Source organism: Rhinolophus hipposideros (assembly GCF_964194185.1).
Source record: "Rhinolophus hipposideros genome assembly, chromosome: 9".
Taxonomy (NCBI): Eukaryota; Metazoa; Chordata; class Mammalia; order Chiroptera; family Rhinolophidae; genus Rhinolophus; species Rhinolophus hipposideros.
In genome coordinates, this window is record NC_138055.1 from 53,781,005 (window position 1) to 53,801,442 (window position 20,438).

Consider the following 20,438-nt stretch of genomic DNA (forward strand, 5'->3'; position numbering starts at 1 on the left):
CCTTTCTGACTATTCTTTTTAGTCTCCTTCATAGCCATTCTTCCTCTGTCCCTTAAATGTTGATGTTTCCCTCTCTTGTGTCCTGTCCTTACTCTACCTTTCACCCCCTTAAACAAGTCGCATCTACTCTGCAGTTTTTAAACACGTTAGTGACTCGCAAATCTTAAGCCCTACCTTTTCTCCCATTCTGGCAGCCTGTGTACTGGACGTTTTCATGTGGATGTCCCACAGATAAGCTCAACATGTAAGAAAGGGAAATAACCCTGTGTTCCTCGTCTCACTCAATAGTATTACTACCCTTTGAGCATTTATTTTTGAAGAATCATCTTTTAATTCTCCCTTTCATCTCCCAACATTCATTTGATTACCAGTCCTGTTAACATTACCAATACAATATCTCAATTTTTTTCTTTTAAATTTCTACTGCCCTAGTACTCACCTTGGCGACTGCTTAGGTCTTGTAACTGATCTTGCTTCTAGTCTCCCTGAGTCCCGGTCATCCATCTTCCACGTTGTCACCAGACCACTGCCTAAAATCCTTTCCTTTTAGGAAAAGTCTAAGCTCCTTGATACAGAATTGAAAACCTTTCCAATCTGCTCTCAGTCTATTTCTGATTTTCTGCTTCATATGTCTGTGTGTATTTTTGCTGTTCTTTTTGCCTATAACACCCTCCTTTTACTTGTTTTTAGTATGTTTACCTTTGAGACAATTTAAAGGTCCGTTTCTCTTTGAAACCCTCTGGGCACCTTTCTTCCCTTGTCCTTTATGCCCTGGACTGAATTAGCTTATTTGATCTTTCTACATGTGTAGCTGCTTGTTCATACCTCTGGTCTGATAAATGATTTTCTGGTTGCTTGTTGATTTATCTTCCTGCCTTTCTAGACTGAGTTCCTGGAGGGCAGGAATCTCGTATCTTTACAGGCTCAGAACCTAATGAAATGCCTTTTTAAGGCTGGGACCTAATAGATATTTTCTGAGTTGAATGAATAAATAACTAACTTTAGCCTTGTAGTCAAAGATCAATTATTGAGCTACTACAGACTTTTAGTCAGGATTCTGATGATCATTGTGTATGTGGAATCCAGGAAGCCTTTATTTCCTATGCTCAGGTCCTTTCTTAGGACCTATCTAATCTCTCAGCTCCCAGATTTTTACCCCTTTCATCACCATCTCAGCTCTAAACTGAATGCCCAGAGCTGGTATCCTTTCCATAAACCTGGCTGGAACGTTTCTATCTTTGAGAGGAGTGGTTATCCAAGCCTTTGGGTGAGGACCCTCTGTTTCCTGCCTGATCCTTACCTTGCTCTCCTCTGGAGGAGATAGTCTCTTGAGACACTCCAGACACAAGAAGTTATTTGACCTTCAAGTACTCCCCCTATCCCCCACTCCTACCCCATATCTGATCTGGGAGCTGGTGAAGGAAGATAGCTGTAACTAAGTACATTCCAGTCATCTTACTGGCCGGGTCCTGCAGACTCCCAAAAGGACCCACGGAGGGATGGGCAGCTGTCCATCTGCCTCTAGCCCTCATCATTCCTACAGCTTTGGCTTCGCAACTGCTGGAGTTTACTCTCATTCAGGCTCCCCAGGAGAAAGGCTCCAGAATCAAAGAATTAATACTCAGACCATCATCCCTTGTCAAAGCTAGACCATTCCCAGAAAGGGTTTCTAGGTAGCCCCAAGGGTGACAGAGGCTAGGAAAACAGGAAACGTGTCCCCTCTGACTCTCATTCTCATGGGAGCCAGCTGCTCACAGGTGTGGAAATGATCTATTACTGTAGTTTTCTAAGTCTGGTGGAATTGGGACTCCTGACTCTATCGCCTCTCCCTCCATCGCCCTGCTGACATTCCCTCTGTACGCTCTGCCTCCCTTCACATTCTACAGTCCCTGCAGCTTAATAGGTGTGCTAGTGCGGACATTAGTCATCCATCAGAAAAGGCCCCCTCTCTGCACTCGAGTTTCTTCTACGTCTGCTGACCTCTAGTGGTGATAGTTTGAACTGCACCTTCCCTTTCTACTTAATGGCCTGCTGGCAGGTAATGGTGCATCTTTTCTCAATCCAAATTCAAATATTCAAATACTGTATTAAATGGAAATATTTTTTTATTGCTGAGTTTTGTATGTGTTTTCAGGCATCATGGCGTCATGCAAAGAACAGGGTCTGGGCTTTGGAGATAGACTTAACCTAACTCCAGGTTAGGTTAGGTGATTTAACCTAGGTTCCAATCACCTTGGGCTAGTTACGGAAGCTCAGCTTTCTTACTGATAAAGTGAAGATAATAAGTAATTCAATAGGAGAATTAGATGAGGTGATTGTACAACGCGTAGCCCTAGCTGTGCCCTAGCACATAGGTGCTCAATAAAAGTTTGTTCTCAACAATGGTAATTTGTTCAGTATGTGACTCAAAGTGATTTTTTAAAATTTGGTAACATAAAACTTACCATTATACCATTTTCAATGTGTGGTGGTTTTTTTTTTTAACTCTGAGAAATTTTATATAACTGCTCTCTAATTCTTGAGTTTGGAAAATGAGGTCAACTCTAGCTAGTATGGGCTGTGAAGCCTCTCTCCCCACGGAACTGTGGATCTGAGCCCTGAAAACAAGGGTTAGAAGGGATCTTGGGCACAGATGAATGGCTCCGAGCACCTGACCTCACTTTGGTTTCCTGGCTGGCAGGATCCAGGACTTGATTCCCGGGTCAGTTAGGCATCACTGGGTTCTTAGCTGGGCCTCCAAGGCGCCCGCCTCCCACTTTGTAGAGAAAAGAGGAGGTGGCTGACTAGAGGAGGATATGAGATTGGTTCTCTGCTCCTCCTCTCTCTCCTTGCTTTTCCCCACAACCATCCTCTCCCCCACAGCAGCCGTCTCCCCCACAGAGACTGGGAAGAGGGAGGGGGGGCGGAGTTGGGGACTGAGGGATCAGAAGCCCCACAATGCCCTGTATGTGAAGGAAGCTCTGGCCAGGGGCAGCTGTGCTGGCTCCTGCTCCCCTCCTGCTGCTGCCTCCTTCAAAATGATGCTGGGTGTTCTGGGGCTTGGGGCGCTGCTTCCTGCAGCTGTGCAAGGTAAGTGTCTATAGGAGGGGCAGGGTCTTTCCACTCACCACTGAGGGAAAGAGGCACTTGAAGCAGCAGCCACCCCTTTGGAAGAGTGGTGAGTAGGGTTGGTATGTAAGGGTGAAGGGTAGAGCCATGTGTCCCCCTGCTGGGGGTCAGGTTCCAGGACTCTGATGGCCCTGTTTCCTCCCATGGCTTTACCGTGCTGGGCCCGGAATATGAAACATGTTTTATCTCTCCTTTTGCCTGCTGTTTTTGCCCCTGTATTCACTCCTGTGTTGAATCCTCCCCTCTCCCCACCCTGGGCCACAGCACCCCCAAGCAGACGGACCTGTGTGTTCTTTGAGGCCCCCCGAGTGCGAGGAAGCACAAAGACACTGGGGAGGCTGCTAGATGCAGGCCCAGGGCCCCCCAGGGTTATCCGCTGCCTCTACAGCCGCTGCTGCTTTGGGATCTGGAACCTGACCCAAGACCAGGCACAGGTGGAGATGCAAGGTGAATGTCAAAGCACACGGCAGGTGATAGCTCGGGTGGGAGATAGGTCCATCCTGGGGTGGGGGTGGCAGCTGAGGGAGAGGAGGAGAAATGGGATGTGTGGAGGGAAAGAAAAGCCCACCTGAAAGAAGGGATGCCTCTGAGAAGGGATTTATCCTCTCTGTTCTCAGACCCCACTATGTGTGCACGCTCTCTGTCTCTGTCTCTCTCTCTTCTAATCCTACCCTATCAGGATGCCGAGACAGTGATGAGCCAGGCTGTGAGTCCCCCCACTGTGACCCGAGTCCCCGAGCCCAGCCCAGCCCCAGCTCCACTCTCTTCACCTGCTCCTGTGGCACTGACTTCTGCAATGCCAACTACAGCCAACTGCCTCCTCTGGGGAGCTCTGGGACTCCTGGCTCCCAGGGTCCCCAGGCTATCCCAGGTAGCCCCCAGGGGTGCTGAAGTTGGATGGGGGCTGGGGACCAGGTTAGGATGAGAGATAGAATTAGGGCCAGTTCTCACCCTACCCCCGTCCAAGCTTCCCTCCTCCTGGCCTTGAGAAGTTGGTTGCCCTGGTGACTGGTAGATAAGGGGGCTTGTGACCAGGGTGGGGGTGGGTCCAGAAGCAAGATCTCTGAGGAGGGGGAGAGGAGCAGAGAGTGGATTTGGGGCAGGCCGCATCCAGCCTACATTCTTGTCTTAACGCCCAGGCGAGTCCATCTGGATGGCGGTGGTGCTGCTGGGCCTGTTCCTCCTCCTGCTGCTGCTGGGCAGCATCATTTTAGGTACTAATCTGCCTCATCCCTCCCTTGTGACCTGAAGCCACAGCCCCGAAGCCACAGCCCCGAAGCTCTGGCCTCTTTCCAGACTACCCTGACCCCCAGCTCTGAGATCTCTACAGCCTGACCCCTGTTACCTCCCACAAAGTCCCCTTCCCAGTCTCTGTCCTGTGCGTCCTGACCCTAAGGCTCTTCTCTACCCAGCACTGCTGCAGCGAAAGGCCTGCAGAGTGCAAGGTGGGCCAGAGCCAGAGCCAGAGCCAGAGCCAGACTCCGACAGGGATTGGAGTGCAGAGCTGCCTGAGCTGCCTGAGCTGTGCTTCTCCCAGGTGCCCAGGGAGGGAGGCAAGGGCCCACTAGTCCCTCCCAGAGGGTGTGCTGGGGAGGAAGCCTGGCCCTGGTACCGGCTGCGGCCGGCACCCAGCCCCGGCACCCAGCCCCGTGTCTCCCCCAGGTCATAGCCGGCCCCGTGTCCCCCCCAGGTCATCCGGGAAGGAGGTCACGCCATTGTGTGGGCTGGGCAGCTGCAAGGCAAGCTGGTAGCCATCAAGGCCTTCCCCCTGAGGGCTGTGGCCCAGTTCCGAGCTGAGAGAGCATTGTATGAGCTGCCAGGCCTGCGGCATGACCATGTTGTCCGCTTTATCACTGCCAGCAGGGGAGGCCCTGGCCCCCTGCCCTCCGGGCCCCTGCTGGTGTTGGAACTGCACCCCAAGGTGAGGATCAAGGAATGCCTACATGTGGGTTTGCCTGTGTGTGAATGCAGATGGGTGGGGACTGCATGGCCACTGTGCCCTGACCATGCTTGTTCTTCCGCTTTAGATTTCCTCTTCTCTAAAACAGTAAAACTGATTTGCATTGTTTTTTCTGTTTTATTACACGGGCTGATATTTTTTAACTCATAAAATAGATAAAGAAAAGGAGAAATCAAAACAATTCATATTCCATACCTTAAATAAAATCATTGTGAAAGAAACACCTCCAGACATAGCCCTCCAAACTCATTCACATATTCATTCAACAAATATTTACGAATTGTGTGTCAAGGCACTGTGCTGAGTGCTAGAGAAAACACACCCAGGCCCTCCCTGCCTTTACAGATTTTATGGAGTAGTGGGGGAGAAAGAAGTGTCAAGTAAACACAAAAATGAGTGTAAACTGTCCAGTGTGTGAGGTGTCAAAAGAGCACCATGGTACTACAGAGAAGAGGGAGGACATGTGACTTGAGGGGAGGACCGTGAGCAATCAGGATGAAGTAGAGGGAGGCAGGGGCCAAGCCACACCCCACGCTGTGGACCGACCGAGGACTTGGGACTTATAAGCACCTATAGCTCCACCTTCCTTATATTGAATTCTGGAAAGTCCCCTCTTTGATCAGCTCAAAAATGTCTCAATGCTCAGCTCGAACATCACTGCTTCTGTGGTTTTGTTTGTTTGTTTAACTTGCCTGGCACACTGAAGGTGCTCAGTGTTCGTCAAATGAGGGACTCTGTTGCTCCTTTCCCTCCAATTCCTACTTGCTCCCCACCTACCACTCTCCTACCCAAAGGTTGGTCAGCTCTACCCTGCAGGCCTAACACCTCAGGCCAGGTGGTTCATGAGAGGTGCCCCAGCCTAGCTCGCCTGCCTCTTCTGTTTCTGTCTTTGTCCCAAGTCCTCCGAGGCAGTATAAGGTGCTTAATAGTGAGTGACACCAGCATCGGACCGCTTCGGTTCAAGCTCCACTTCTCTCTCCCCAAGTGACTTCCGGCAAGCTTACTTATCTCTCTCTCAAGCTCCTCACCTGTAAAATGGGAGTGACAGGAGTACATAACTCCTAGGGTGGTTGTGAGGATTACAAGAGGCCCGGCCCCCAGTAAGTGCTCAGGACACTTGAGCTAGAGTTACTGTTTCCTGTCAATATGACTGATGCCCGTTCTCATCCTCTACTGCCTGCTGTCTTGGCCTGGATGTGTCCGTGTGTCAGTCTGCTGGGAGATGCAGTTGATCTCGGCATCCCTGGGGTGGATCAGCCACCTCCAGTTTTGCGTGTTCCCCTGTTCTCTCTACTTCTCACCAGGGCTCCCTGTGCCACTACTTGACCCAGCACACCAGTGATTGGGGATGTTCCCTGAGGATGGCACTGTCCCTGGCGCAGGGCCTGGCGTTTCTCCATGAGGAGCGCTGGCAGGATGGTGGGTGAGCTGTGATCAGGAAGCCGTGGGAGTCCAGAGCCACACTGCTATTTCTGATTCTCCCTTAGCTTGGAAGGGAAGGATTGGGTCAAAAGAGAAAGGAAGAAGATCCATGCCCCTTAACCTTGGCTTCTCCCACAGGCCAATATAAACCAGGTATAGCCCACCGAGATCTGAGCAGCCAAAATGTGCTCATTCGGGAGGATGGGTCATGTGCCATTGGAGACCTGGGCCTTGCCTTGGTGCTCCCTGGCCTCACTCAGCCCCCTGCCTGGGCCCCCACTCAACCCCAAGGCCCCGCTGCCATCATGGAGGTAAGTACTCTGGATAAGGATGAGGCGCAGGAGGATCGTGCTGGTGCTGATGCTGTAGCACCCGTTGCTGTAGCAACAGTGCAGCAATGCCTACAGTGTTTGGGACATTGCTGAGTCTGTAGTTGGGGGATGATGCATGGACCAGTGTTACAGTGAGACTTGCCAAGGAGATGATTCTTGGCCCTTCATGCCTCGCTCTTCAGGCTGGCACCCAGAGGTACATGGCGCCAGAGCTCTTGGACAAGACTCTGGACCTGCAGGACTGGGGCACGGCCCTCCGGCGAGCCGACGTTTATTCTCTAGCTCTGCTCTTGTGGGAAATCCTGAGCCGCTGCTCAGATTTGCGACCTGGTAAGGATGGGTGCGACAGTCCGCATGCTCCTTCTTCCCCAATGCCTCACCCATCCATTTCAGACCCACCTACCTCCTGACTCAGGCAGCTCTGCTCTTCTCTGCCTTGGTCTTTCCACAAGGAAGGCACCCTTAGTGCTAGCTGACACCTAGCCCCATGTGCTTTTCCCAGACAGCAGACCACCACCCTTCCAACTGGCCTATGAGGCAGAACTGGGAAGCGCTCCCACCACCTGTGAGCTGTGGACCTTGGCCGTGGAGGAGAGAAGGCGCCCATACATCCCACCCACTTGGCGTTGCTTCGCCACAGTAAGAGGCCACAGGCTGGTGGGCTGGGGACCTGGAGAGACTGGGCATGGGCTTCCAGGTCTTATCTGCCAGGACAAGTCCCTCTACTCCTATGTCCTCATCTCCCACCACTCCCTGCTCATGTGCCGCTGAGCTGAGCAAACTCTCGGTACCTCAGCTCATCCTCTTCCACCGTAAGTCTCACACAGCCCATTCCTGACCCTCACACCTTCCTGCTGCTCAGTCTTGCCCAGTCTGTCTCTCTTCTCTCTCTCCACCATCAGTTAGCTCTATTCCTCAGTCCCCTGCTCTAGGAAGCCCTCCTTGGCTTTATTTCTGCCCTGAGCTTTGCCCCCAAGATGGCTCCTCTCCTAGTACACTGGAGCACACCATTCAATCCAATAATTCCTTGTTCTGTCCTACGCATTTGTGTTTCTGCCATGACTCAATAACATCCAGTTCTAGGTATAACGGGTTAAAGCGGTGGCCTAAAAGTGAAATTTCAGAGGTCTGTACAAATAGTTTCCTAACAGGAAGCCCCTTCTCCTACTACCTGGTCTGAAGTTTTCACTGCACAAGTGTCTGCTGGGTTAGATAACAGTGGCCCAGACATTATTTGCAGAAGGCCTTGTTTGCCTGGAAGGAAGGAGAACAATTTCCCATCGACATGTTAAGCCATTAACTGGAATGAACTCCTCAGAGGAAAAGGTGGACCTTTTGGAAGGCACCCAGAGAACCTGTTCAGGGAGCAAGATCCCGAGGGCTGGATTTCAGTGAGGGGGGAGAGGAGTCTTGCTCCAAGAAGGATCAGAAGAGTGTCCAAAACGGGACTGGTAGACACCTTGTAATCTTGGGGGCCACTTGGGGCTACTCAGGATCCTGGAGTGAAGCTTGCCTGCTGGTCATTCTTCCCAGGACCCTGCTGGCCTGAGAGAGCTCCTAGAGGACTGCTGGGATGCAGATCCCGAAGCGCGGCTCACAGCCGAGTGTGTACAGCAGCGCCTGGCTTCCCTGGCACATCCTCAGGAGGCCCACGCCTTCCCTGAGGGCTGTTCACAGAGCTGCCCACCTCTCTGCCCAGAAGACTGTCTCTCAACGCCTCCCCATTACCACTCTTCCTCGTAGGCTTCAGCCGAGAGCCTGCATTTCACATTCAGCAAGGCCCTTGTTCCAGGAATTCTCAACCTGTGGGCCCCATTTCTCAGGTGTAAATATGCAGTTTATGTGTAATCTATGTACGTGCAAACATAACTATGCTGACCATATGTCTGTGTGTTCTGCCTCACCACTGCTTTCCTACTCGCCAAATGCCTGGATGCTTCTGTGGGTATCCCATCCACTGCAGTTCTGACCAGTGACTGACGGGAGGTGTGCACAGGAAGAGATAAAGCCAGCTTTCCTGACTCCACGTTTTCCGGTCTTCCTCCCTTCCTGTGATCCTGGGCTCTGCCTCTCTTCCTTCTCCTTCACAAGCCTTTATTTTGTGGGATCTCATGCAAGGCACTGGCAAAAGAAGGATGGAAACGATGAATTGCTGCTCTGAAGGTGCTCAGAGACCCACAGTTCACTTTGTTGGGGTCCTGTACTGTGTCCTTGGAGGGAGTATCCTCTCCTGAGGCGTGAATGGGAAGGCCTCACACAGCACAGGATGTATAAGCTGGGGCTTGATCGAGCAGGAGTTTTCCAGGAGTGTTGGGGACAGTAGGGCATTCCTGGCCCAGTGAAGTGTGCTATCATGAGGTACAGAAAGAAACTGTAAGTAGCCTGGGGAGTAAAAGTGTGGGAGGTGTGGTGGGGAGAGAAGAGGTGACGTGGAGAACTATAGGCAAGGCCTTGTGAGCCCTGCAGAGAAGTTCTTCCTTCATTTCTTTTTGTGTGTTTTCTCTATTGGCTTTTCTTTCCTGCCCCAAGTCCCTTTAACACTGGTTGCCCCTCAGGGTCAGTCCAATTACAGGTGCCCGGTTTAGGTTTATAGCCCTAACTCAGTTTCTAACTACCTGAGTGCTCTTGGGCCAGTTTCTTCCTCTTTCTGGGGCTCATGTTCCTCATTTGCCAAATAGGAGTCGGAGGCCTTCTGGTCTCTGCAGAAGAACCATGGGGGAGTTTTGACTTCATGACAACAGGTTTGCTTCCTGCTCAGTGACCAACTAGCTCTATGCGAAGGGGCAAGTTACTCAACCTTTGGAATCTTAATTTTTATCGTGTGTAAAGTGTGGATAAAAACATTTACCCTGCTTGTAGGGTCAATTCAGGATGAAAAAGAAAGTGACAGATCTTGTACCGATCTTATCCCCTAAGTATGGCCTTAGGGAATACTTTGTAAATGGGAGTAGTTGAGATGATCTCTAGACCCTTTCTAGCTTAGTTGTTCTAGAGTTCCAGGATTAGCCTCTGGAGAGCCCATCCACTCTCCAGCCCTGAGACTTTACAGGGCTTTCTTCAGACTCACATCTCTAATTCTCTGCAAGACACCATCACTTGAATAGGCAGCCATCACCTGAAACTAAACACATTCAAATCCAAGCTCCTGCCTCCCCCCTCACCAACAGGTCTGCCATCGCCCTCTTTCCTGACCCTGAAGGAGACCAAATTTCTCTTGGTCTTAGAGGATCCCAGCAAAGGTGTTCTCGTCCACTCCAGTGGCCCTAGTTCGTCTTGTCCATATCCAGTTAGTTCTCAGGCCCCACGGAGGTTGCAGCGGCAGGACCTGTCTCTGAGCACCATCCTCCCTTTCCTTCTTCCTGGATCTGGGGGCCTAAACTACTGCCATTGTCTCTGGGCTGCCTATGTTCCCCCAATCTAGGTTAAATACCACTCTGAATAATCTTTAAATGTAACTTTGCATTGTGTTTTGCCTCTGCTCAAGTCTACTGTTTCATGACAATCTTTTGAACACCATTGTAAAGGAGGAAACCAAGGGCTCAGCGAAGTTCAGGAATGTGTCCAAGCCCACCTAGATCTTAAGTAACAGAGCAGGGGTTTTCATCATTAAAAACGATGTTTATGAAAATGTCATAAATTTTTAGGAATGGATAATGTCACATGAAAATAATGTATGCGTACAAACCTATGCTACAAGCCTAGTGTTATGTTAAATCAAAAATACCTATAATCACAAGAAAAACAAACAAATCCCAGGAGAGGCACATTTTACAAAATACCCATCCAGTCCTCCTCACAACTGTCAAGATCACCAAAAACTGTCTGAGAAACTGTCACAACCAAGAGGAACCTAAGGAAACATGATGATGACGACAAAATGGAACATGATAGCCTGGATAAGATCCTGGAATAGAAGAAGGACGTTGGGTAAAAACTAAAATAATCTGAATAAAGTATGGAGTTTAGTTAATAATCATGAATAAATGTTGGTTCATTAGGTAACAAACATGCTATTAATGTTACGATGTTTATAATGGAAACTGGGTGTGGGGAACATGAAAAGTATCACCTCAATTTTTCTGTAAATCTATAACAGTTCTAAAAAAAAATAAAACTTATTAAAAAAAACAATGACTATGACCAGTAGAAAAAGTAAAAATATGTAAAATGTCATACCCACAAGATTATTTATTGCAACATAATTTTTAATAGCAGACGATTGAAAATAATCTGACTATTGATTGACCATGGTACATGATACAGAAGAATAAAATACAGTTGTGAAAATGACTGAGGACAATATCTACGTACTGATATGGAAACATCTCCAAGACATGTTAAGTGAGGGGGGAACTGAAAATTAAACTCTGCATGATTTGCTATTTTTATATTTAAAGGGGGGGCATATATTAGTATTTGCTTGATCATAATGAAAAAACTGTAGGTATATAGAAGAAACTACTTTCTTCTGCATAACAGGTTATGTAGGTTAGAGGAGGCTGAGTAGATGAAGAGCAAGAGTCGGGGGGAGATTTTTCACTTTATACCTCTTTATCCTCTTTGGTTTTCAATTCATGTTGTCCAACAAAAATTAATACATATACATAAAAGTAGTTTTGATCTTTGTCTTAAGGATAATGCAAAACCACCGAAGAATTTTAAGCAGTAGGGTGACATCAGATTTGGCTTTGGAAAAAAATTTCCCAGGTTGCAATGTGGAGAATGAATTGGAAGAGGGCCAGAGTGGATGCTGATAGGGATGCTACGATGAGACGCCATTTTACACCCACTAGAATGGCTACACTGTACTAATAAAGACAGACAATAACAAGTGTTGGTGCAGATGTGGAGAAATTTAAATGCTTATACATTGCTGGTGGCAATGTAAAACGGTGTGGCTATTTTGGAAAATAGTCTGGCAGTTCCTCAAAAATTTAGAGTTACCATATGATCCAGCAATTCCTCTCATATGTATATACCCAACAGAACTGAAAACATATGGTCACACAAAAACGTGTACATGAATGTTCATAGTGCAATATTCATAATAGGCAAAAAAGTGAAAACAAGTTAAAAGTCCATCAACTGATGACCGGGTAAACAACATGTGGTAAATCTGTTCAGTGGCATATTACTTCCTTCATAAAAAGGAATGAAGCACTGATACATGCTACAAAATGGATGAAACTTGAAAATATTACGCTAAGTGAAAGTCACAAAAGGCCACATATTATACAATTTTTCATTCATACAAAATGTCTGTAATAGGCAAATTTATAGACAGAACGGTGATTACTGGTTGATTAGGGCTTGGGTGGGGTAGGAGAGAGGTAAAGAGAGCACTGAGGATTGACTGCTAATGGGTGTGGGATTTTTTTTAGGGGAGACAAAAAATGTTTTAAAATTAAATAATGGTGATGGTTGTACAATGCTCTGAATATGCTAAAAATCATTGAATTGTACACTTTAAATGGGTGAATTGTATGGTATATGAACTATATCTCAATAAAGCTGTTTTAAAAAAGAAATAGTTTGAAATACTTAACTTCTAAAAGACATCATGCCCTCATCAATAATTTCAAATTCAAAATCTTCCAAGAAAGAAATAATGTAGATATAAATTGCCATAGAACTTAAAAAAATAGGAAATGTTACAATTCATCTCAAATATTTAGCACAAACCTGATAAAAACATACCAAAATGTACTATGGTTATATATCAGTGAGGGGAGCTAAGTAAAGTGTACACGGGGATTTACTATTAAAAAAAAAATAATTTGGAAACTTTTAATATTTTGGTCACGTTTAGGAGGGTTACATTAAGGGATCTTCCCCTTGAGAACTTCTACTATTTTTGCAACTTCTTGTGAGTCTAAAAATATTTCAAAATAAAAATGTTTAATAAATCTAACAAAGTCTTAGTTCAAGATGACAAACTCAGTATAAAATTTATTTTTTTAAATATTTTTTTTATCCCATAAATTTGGGATGTACTATTTTCATTATGGCTTAGTTCAAAGTATTTAACTTTAATCATGGTTTATTCTTTGACCCAGAGTTATTTGGAAGGCTGTTTGTTTGTTTGTTTTAATTTCCAGATGTATGTTTGTATTTATATTTTAGATTGTGGTCAGAGAATATGGTATGTATTATACAATTCTTTAAAATTTGAATTATATTGAGACCACTTTTTATAAAATGTTCTAAGTATAAGTTTTGGGTGCATGGTTCGATATATGTTTATTAAGTCAAGCTTGTTATTTAAAAAAAAAAAAAACATTGCAGCAATCCAGTTGACAGCTCATGGTAGGTTGGGAGCAGGGAGAGAAGTACAGGGATTCCACATCGGTATTGGAATGGGGGCCACAGAGGCGAAGGAGAGAGCCATCAAGGATGACCTCCTTGGTTTCTGGTTTATGCAATTCGACCTCTGGGAGCCAAGATTTCCATTTGCCCTTTTTAATGGGCAAGTGGGTGTTTACATATGTAAATATTAGAGGATCTTTCCTGAGCCACCTTCCTGATTTCGCCTCGCGGAGGGTACTTCTCTTTGCCTGGGGTGGTTTCTGGTTTATGCACTTGAGATAGGGCATCCTGGGAGATTTAAGAAATGTCTGTATTTCCCCCAAGAATGTTTCTTCACTTCCCTCGGGGGCTAGGAGGGAGGTGGCAATATTGAGGCTTAGAGCTGACACTGCAGCTCCCCGATCTTCCCTAAGCACACTGTGTATATCTGTGTTACAACACTTATCACGGTGTATTGTGCTCACATTACAAGGTGTTGCACCCACTGGACAAGCTCAGAGGCTGACTTTCCTTTCCGCCGGACTCTGCTCAGAAACAGATTCCGCCCTCTGCCAGCCTCTCCCGTAGTCCCGCCCCCAGGTATTTCCGGCCAGCCAGCTCCTCCGCGCTCGCCTCGCCCTAAAGGGTGCGGATCCACCCCTCCTGTAGTAGGGACTAGAGTAATTGACGAGCATGTCCTCCAATCAGAACGCCGAATGACCACACATACTCACCAATTAGGCGGTAGCAGACCGGGTGCTGAAGCCGTAGGTGGGGGTGACCAGGAAGTGAGAGCGGAGACTGGGAAGGACGAGTCGAACCCGGGCGGTGGTGTAAAGGTGATGGGGCATCTGGGTCCCCCAATTTCCTCCTTTCCCCGTTCCTGGGTCAGGGGTCCCTTCGCAGCTGGAGCCAGGATCTCTATATACCCTTTTTAATGTGCAAGGGGGCGTGTCTCTATATGTAAGCATTTGAGGATCTTTCCTGAGCCACCTTCTTGGGTTCAGCTCGAAGAGGGTCGGTCCTTCTGTTAGCCTAGGGTGGGGGTCCTGTCTTCCTCCCCGAGGAGCGGTAAAGTTGTTTAAAATCCTTCCTTACCCTGTGGCTGGTTAAAGTCACGTACTCAGTCACGGAAAGGGAGATGAGTGACCGGGACAGAGATGCGCTGACTCTGCCCCTCTCCCGAGGGGTTAAGACTCCTCCAGCTGCGGCCAGACATAGTGGCAGGTGGAGCGGCCCTGGGAGCTGCATTCCTGTGTTTAGGGAACTAGGAATAAGTATTGAGGGCGAAGGAACGAGTGGAAAGAAACATTTATGTGGAGGTCATGTAGTTCTCAGAGCCTATTGTAGGGCAGGAGGCCTTGGGGTGGGGCTTGGTCACTAAATCCCCGTCTCACCTCTGGGCCGTCAGCTTTTTGCCTTCATTTCTTTCTCCTCAGGCTGGAGAAAACACCTGACCATGTGGAATCCCAATGCTGGTAGGTGTTTGGGTGCACTCTTCTCCCACCCAACCCCTTTTCAAATGGGCCCCACAACAGGAAGTTTCTGTGCTTTTCCTTCACCTTTCTCTGTCCCCACCCTCAAAAGCCAAGTCTTAGACCATAGATGACCAATACTCTCCTCTTTCCTTAGAGTTCACTGTCTCTCCCCAGCCTGAGAGACAAGGGGGCGTGCAAGGGCATGTGACATTTTTTCTCTCCTGTGTGGGTTTGTCTCCCCTACCCTCCATTCTCCTTCCTCACCTTTCCATTTCTCTTTAAGTATTGAGCGAGAAACTGAATCACCTTTTTGTTGTTGATAGAGGCTCTGGGCAGTTTTAATCGTAAATTTGTTCTTTGCTTCTTCCAACAGGGCAGCCAGGGCCATATCCATATCCCCCTAACACTGGATACCCTGGAGGTTCCAATCCTGCCCATCCACCACCTGTCAATCCTGCCTTTCCTCCAGGCACCTTTCCCACTCCTCAGGGGAATCCAGCTTTCCCCCAAGTCGGACCCCCTCATCCTCTGCCACAACCAGGGTATCCAGGATACCAGCCAGTAGGTCCTTACCCACCACCATACCCACCACCTGCTCCAGGCATGCCTCCTGTGAATCCCTTGGCTCCTGGCATGGTAGGACCAGGAATGGTGATGGACAAGAAGATGCGGAAGAAAATGAAGAAAGCTCATAAAAAGATGCACAAACATCACAAGCATGGCAAGGTCAGTGCCCTCTGGATCCTGGCTAGGAAGGGGTGTCCCCACCGAGACTAGGCAGGCAGGGCGTAGGCAAGGGGGACTCACAATCTGAGGACATGGGCAGCAATTGTGTTGCTCTGATAGACCGTTTTTCCTCTTTGAAAAGGATTCCCATTGGGCAGAATCTGATCATCTTGAAGAGCAATACATATTAGGCTCATTGGGCCTTCTCTCTGGGAGGGATTAGGCTGAGCCTTAGGATGGATATCAGAATCAAAAACTATTCTTGTTTGCTTTTCTCTCTCCCAGAATTTTTGTCCTCTTACCCCACTTCCAGATGCATATTTTAGCAAGTTGGACATACCCCCCGAGGTGGTCATAATGCCCATTCATAGGGTCAGTCCTTTGACAAAACAAAGTTTTACATAATAATTAACAGACAATAATCTGGCCCTAATTCCTGGACTTCATTTCTCTCCTTCAGGGTGATGTGTTAATTACATGGACTTTCTTGTCCTACCACCCAGTAGGGAAATGGAGGACAAGAGGAGTCAATGATTCTCAGCCTCAAACAAAAACTAAGTTTCATATGAGCTCAGTCCCAAGGCCTCATTCTAGAGGAGTGTTCATTAGGACGGGTAACAGTAGCTCCCAGGACAACTCTGCAAGGATTGAACAAACCCGGATCTGAGGAGCCCTTAATCTAAATTGTCCTGCCTAGTACTATTTATTTGCCTTATGGTTTTGGGCTCTAATTCCTGGTGATGGATCTTTGGTAGAAGTCTGAGGAGAAGAAAAGGTGAGAATTGAATGGAGAAATTACACTGGAGAGATTAAAAAATGTTTTTAATGACAGTGTTGATGGGTGTATGCAGGTAAAGAACCTTGACTAGGGGTCTCCCAGCCTTCTTTCCCACCTTCCCCACTTTCTCCCAAATGGAACTTAGGAAAAAGTAGAGGTAGGTGCTGTTTCTACTCACTTTTCTTAGATTCAGAGCAACTAGGAACTTTCCATATAGCTAATCAATAAAGGTTTATAAGGTAGCACCTGTTTTCTAGCACTACACTATGCTTGTGCCTATAATTTATTCCTTGCCTACGCATTGTCTCTGGTAAAGAAAGTTGGAAACTTGCTCCAAATGCAGTACAATGAGTTACGATGGTTTAATCCATTCCTGTATGTTCACTGCTGAAGGAAATCCTTGACTTTGCTGTTTAAGGGACAGTCTGGTTCAAGACTCCTGACCTTCTTAGGTCTTGGGTGGAGGGGTAGTGCGCCAAAGAATGTCCCATAGAGTGATCAAAGGTCATTTGGATCTGATGCTGTCTCGTTTCCCCTTTCCCCTTGCAGCATTCCTCCTCCTCCTCTTCCAGCAGTGACTCTGACTGAATACAGGGCCTGGACCCTTCCCTCAAGTCTCTCCAGTTCTGCTCTCCCATCAAGCTTCAGATATCATCTTGCACTGGGGGAAATTAGCCCTTGTGTCCCTCTACCGACCCTCCCCTAATCTGAGCCTTACTCTGCTGTTCAGCCCTAACTGGCTAGGGAAAATGGGAAAAGAATTGCCACGGGCTAGCAAAGGTCATTTTGGATAGAAGTTTTAGCTGATGAGTTTTTCAGGAGAACTATTTTTTGAAGATGGCTCACCAACCTTGAGCTAAATGCTGAAGACAAGTCTAAGAGCTATAAAATGTGACTTTTTAAATTTTCTTTTATAACACCTGTGGTTGGGAAGGTGTTGTGGAAACTTAATTATGGGAAAAACAAAAAAACCCTGTACCTTTTTTGTAACTGTGGCACACTTGGGTGATTTAGTGGCAAATACATTTCCCAACAGGCCTTTTATTGATTGCACTAACTCTAAGCCTGATGGGAAGTGGAGTCCATTTGTTGATGAGTTCTGACTGCTGTTTTGGAATCTAATCTCCACTCCTTAGCTGAGTATGCTATCTCAGGTCCTCCCCTCATTCTCCAAATTTCAGTCCAAATAAAGCTGTTTCGCCTGGTCTCTGTTCACCTGTGCCATTACCTTGGTTGGGCCCAGTACATTTTACTGCTTTTGTTGCCCTTCCACAGATGCTTTAAAGTGTATCAGTTTTATAATAAGGGACCAAAGCATCAGCAAGGAGGAAACCATACTTTCCCTGTGTTTCTTAAGTGGGAAGAAACTTCAGAACTGGTTCAGGCTTAGTGGAATGAATCTTCACTGTCTTTACTTCAATGAGTGAACATAGGTTTTTAGCATAAGTTTTCATATCTGCTACAGAGGTTCTCAATCCTGCCCATCAGCTATTGGAGAATAATTTAGGACTTGACCCCAAATCTATTGAACAAGACTGTTTAAGGCTGGGGTCCTACATATTAGTATTTTTTAAAGAAACTGGGTGATTCTGATGCACTGCTAGAATTGAGGGCCACTGGTTCATTATGGGCCATGTACACTGCTACACATCAGGTTCTCAAAGGCCAGTTGAGTAGAGGAAAAAGACATCTAAGAGAACTAATTAATAAAGACAGATGCTATAAAATCCCAGAGGGATATAAACCTAGAAATAACTGGGAAGAAAAGGATGAGTCAAAGGTGACTTCACAGAAAAAGTGACATTTCAACTATCTCTTGGGCCTTGAGTGTGAAAAGTATAAGTGGAAAAAAATGAAAAAAGGTTTACCAAGTGGATGGCAGAGAGGATCTGGGAAGGGCATGTGCTTAGGTACCGAGTCAGAAACCTCCATAGCGTGTTTGGGAATCATAGGTATCCCAGTTGGGCTAGAATGATTTCCTGGAAAATGGATTATTGAAGAAATACTGTGTTCTGGGTACAGAAGCTGCAAAGATGAATAAGACAGTCCCTGCCCTTCATAACCTGCAAGATCTAATAGAACAGACAGATATGTGAATATGTTATTATAGTACAGTAAAAAGGACCACAATAGAGACATGGAGCAAGCGGTGGGGGAGGAAAAGAAGCAGTGGCAGCGCTGCTGGGGAAATCAGCCTCAGGATGATAGGAGTTTCCCAGTTGGTAAATAACAGCAGCTCACACCGAGTTTATTATGCGCCAGGCACTGAGTGCTTTACATTTAATAACTAGTGTAATCTTTACAGCAACTCCATGAGATAGATAACGATTTTTCTCATTTTGTAGCTGAAGAAAACTTCAGTCAGGATTTGAAGTCAGGCAGTGTAGCTCATGTCTGTGCTCTTAACCCAATGGATGCCAGGGAGAAGAAGCAGTTTGACGGAGTTGTAAAAAGTGTCAGATGAAAGTTCAGGAGTTCCTGAGCCCAAGTTCTGGTTCAGAAGCCTGAAAGCAGAGGGAAAGCCTGAAGTGGGGGAGATGGGACTGGAGGAGGGAGTGATAAGGAGTGGACTTGAGAAATGTTTCTGAGGTGGGATCCACAGGACTTTGGGATTGAGTGTGGGGCTTGAAGAACTGGGAAGGAGTGTATTTAGTTGGCTGTATTACATCTATGACTTATCCCTGGGACAGGTTATATGAAGGTTATATGAAATAAGTGCTTGAGGTCTGCCTATACTTTAGAGCTAACAGCTTTATTGAGATATAGTTCATATACCATACAATTCACCCATTTAAAGTGTACAATTCAATGATTTTTAGCATATTCAGAGCATTGTACAACCATCACCATTATTTAATTTTAGAACATTTTTTGTCCCCCCTAAAAAAATCGCACACCCATTAGCAGTTAATCCTCAGTCCTCTCTTTACCTCTCTCCTACCCCACCCAAGCCCTAATCAACCAGTAATCACTGTTCTATCTATAAATTTGCCTATTACAGACATTTTGTATAAATGAAGAATTGTATAATATGTGGCCTTTTGTGACTTTCACTTAGCATAATATTTTCAAGTTTCATCCATTTTGTAGCATGCAGAGCACTGGGTTTGTTCCACCTGTTTTGTGCATCAGTTTAAGACTGTAAACATTATGGTTCTTAAGTGTTTTTACCTTATGCATTTACCGCCCTGTGTTCATGAGGATCTGGGATTCTGCCATTCTCTTCTTACTAGAAACTAAGTATAGCAAGATTTCAACACAATTGAGACTGGGAAAGGATAGGAAACCCAGGACATCTAAAATACAAATTGACACTTTAGGTTTGGGGACTGCCAGTCATGGGAGAGTCCTTAGAATCATCTCCCTATATCAGGTTGCTTTGTGGCCCTAAATAAGTTCACTCACTTGAGTTTGTTCCCCATCTGAGAAAGAATTTATTAATTAATAAAATTATCAGCTATTGCTATTAGGTGCATCCAATCTTTCTCTTTCAAAGCTGGCTGCAATTGAAGGCCAGGCCAAATAGAAGCCATGTTATTGTTAGTCGATGATATTTTATCAACTTTTGATTTGAGCTTTGTTTTGTCCCCCTACACTAGAACTGACTTCATAGATAGCCACTCACTTTCACCCCAGCTTTAGAATCCCCGGGGTACAAATGACCCCACTGTAAAATCTTGAGATTAATCTGATCTTCACTCCAAGCCTCACAGTAAGCCTTAGTTTGCTTTTTCCTGGGAGTCCTAACATTGTCTTCATTCCCTCTTTCAGTATTTGTTCTGCCCCTGCCTTTGCCAAGGGACAGATTTCTTTTTATTTATGTCTCACATTGTTCCTAATGTCTACTTCCTCATTTGGGGATGGGAGGTGGGAGCAAAGGCTTTGGTGTCCCCAAGCCTTATTTTCTACTTAATGAAGCTACCACTCTACAGACGACTCCACTGAACTGGGTTGCCCAATAAAGCTTGGCTAATACTAAGACCAGAACTAACACTCAAAGGATTTGAACAAGGTTCAATAATAATCCTATATGTGCTCTTTCAATTTCTCCTATTTTGTGTTTCTTCCTTCCAGGGCTCTTCTGTTGTTTTTTTTTGTTGTTGTTGTTTTTTCCTTCAACTTTTAATGTGGAAATTTACATATATACACAAGAGTAGAGAGAGCAGTTTAATGAACTCCCATATTCCCATCACCTAGCTTCAATAATTATCAAGATTGCCAATCTCATTCCACATAGTTTTTCCAATTTTTATTATGAAAATTACTTTTTTGGGGGCGGGTGGGGTGGGAAGAGGAACAGGACTTAATTGGGGATTTCCAGGACTTTTTCCAAGTCAAGTTGTTGTCCT

The 20,438-nt window shown here is 46.3% G+C and overlaps 2 protein-coding genes across 3 annotated transcripts; both read left to right on the plus strand.

Annotated features, from left to right (window-relative positions):
- Nucleotides 1–2,882: 2,882 nt before the first annotated feature.
- On the plus strand, nt 2,883–12,334 carry AMHR2 (anti-Mullerian hormone receptor type 2). Its single transcript, XM_081060220.1, has 11 exons — nt 2,883–3,069; nt 3,373–3,555; nt 3,788–3,979; nt 4,248–4,322; nt 4,521–4,645; nt 4,799–5,029; nt 6,373–6,487; nt 6,629–6,801; nt 7,005–7,152; nt 7,325–7,461; nt 8,356–12,334. The coding sequence occupies exons 1-11, from the start codon at nt 3,018–3,020 to the stop codon at nt 8,563–8,565; spliced, it is 1,641 nt and encodes a 546-aa protein (XP_080916346.1). The 5' UTR covers nt 2,883–3,017; the 3' UTR covers nt 8,566–12,334.
- A 1,540-nt stretch (nt 12,335–13,874) lies between these two features.
- PRR13 (proline rich 13) lies at nt 13,875–19,117 on the plus strand. Of its 2 annotated transcripts, none has more exons than XM_081060044.1 (4): nt 13,875–13,946; nt 14,547–14,585; nt 14,959–15,311; nt 16,639–19,117. In XM_081060044.1, exons 2-4 carry the CDS (start codon nt 14,567–14,569, stop codon nt 16,675–16,677), a joined length of 411 nt encoding a protein of 136 aa, XP_080916170.1. In that variant the 5' UTR covers nt 13,875–13,946; nt 14,547–14,566; the 3' UTR covers nt 16,678–19,117. The 2 variants fall into 2 exon arrangements, with proteins under 2 accessions (XP_080916170.1, XP_080916171.1); XM_081060045.1 differs by having other exon boundaries at nt 13,946–14,070.
- Nucleotides 19,118–20,438: the final 1,321 nt, after the last annotated feature.

Coding starts and splice junctions, on each gene's coding strand:
- AMHR2 (XM_081060220.1), top strand. CDS start 3,018: ATGATGCTGGGTGTTCTGGGGCTTGGGGCGCTGCTTCCTGCAGCTGTG. Junction 3,556..3,787: donor GGCACAGGTGGAGATGCAAG/GTGAATGTCAAA, acceptor CTACCCTATCAG/GATGCCGAGACAGTGATGAG. Junction 7,462..8,355: donor CTTGGCGTTGCTTCGCCACA/GTAAGAGGCCAC, acceptor CATTCTTCCCAG/GACCCTGCTGGCCTGAGAGA.
- PRR13 (XM_081060044.1), top strand. Junction 15,312..16,638: donor AACATCACAAGCATGGCAAG/GTCAGTGCCCTC, acceptor TTCCCCTTGCAG/CATTCCTCCTCCTCCTCTTC.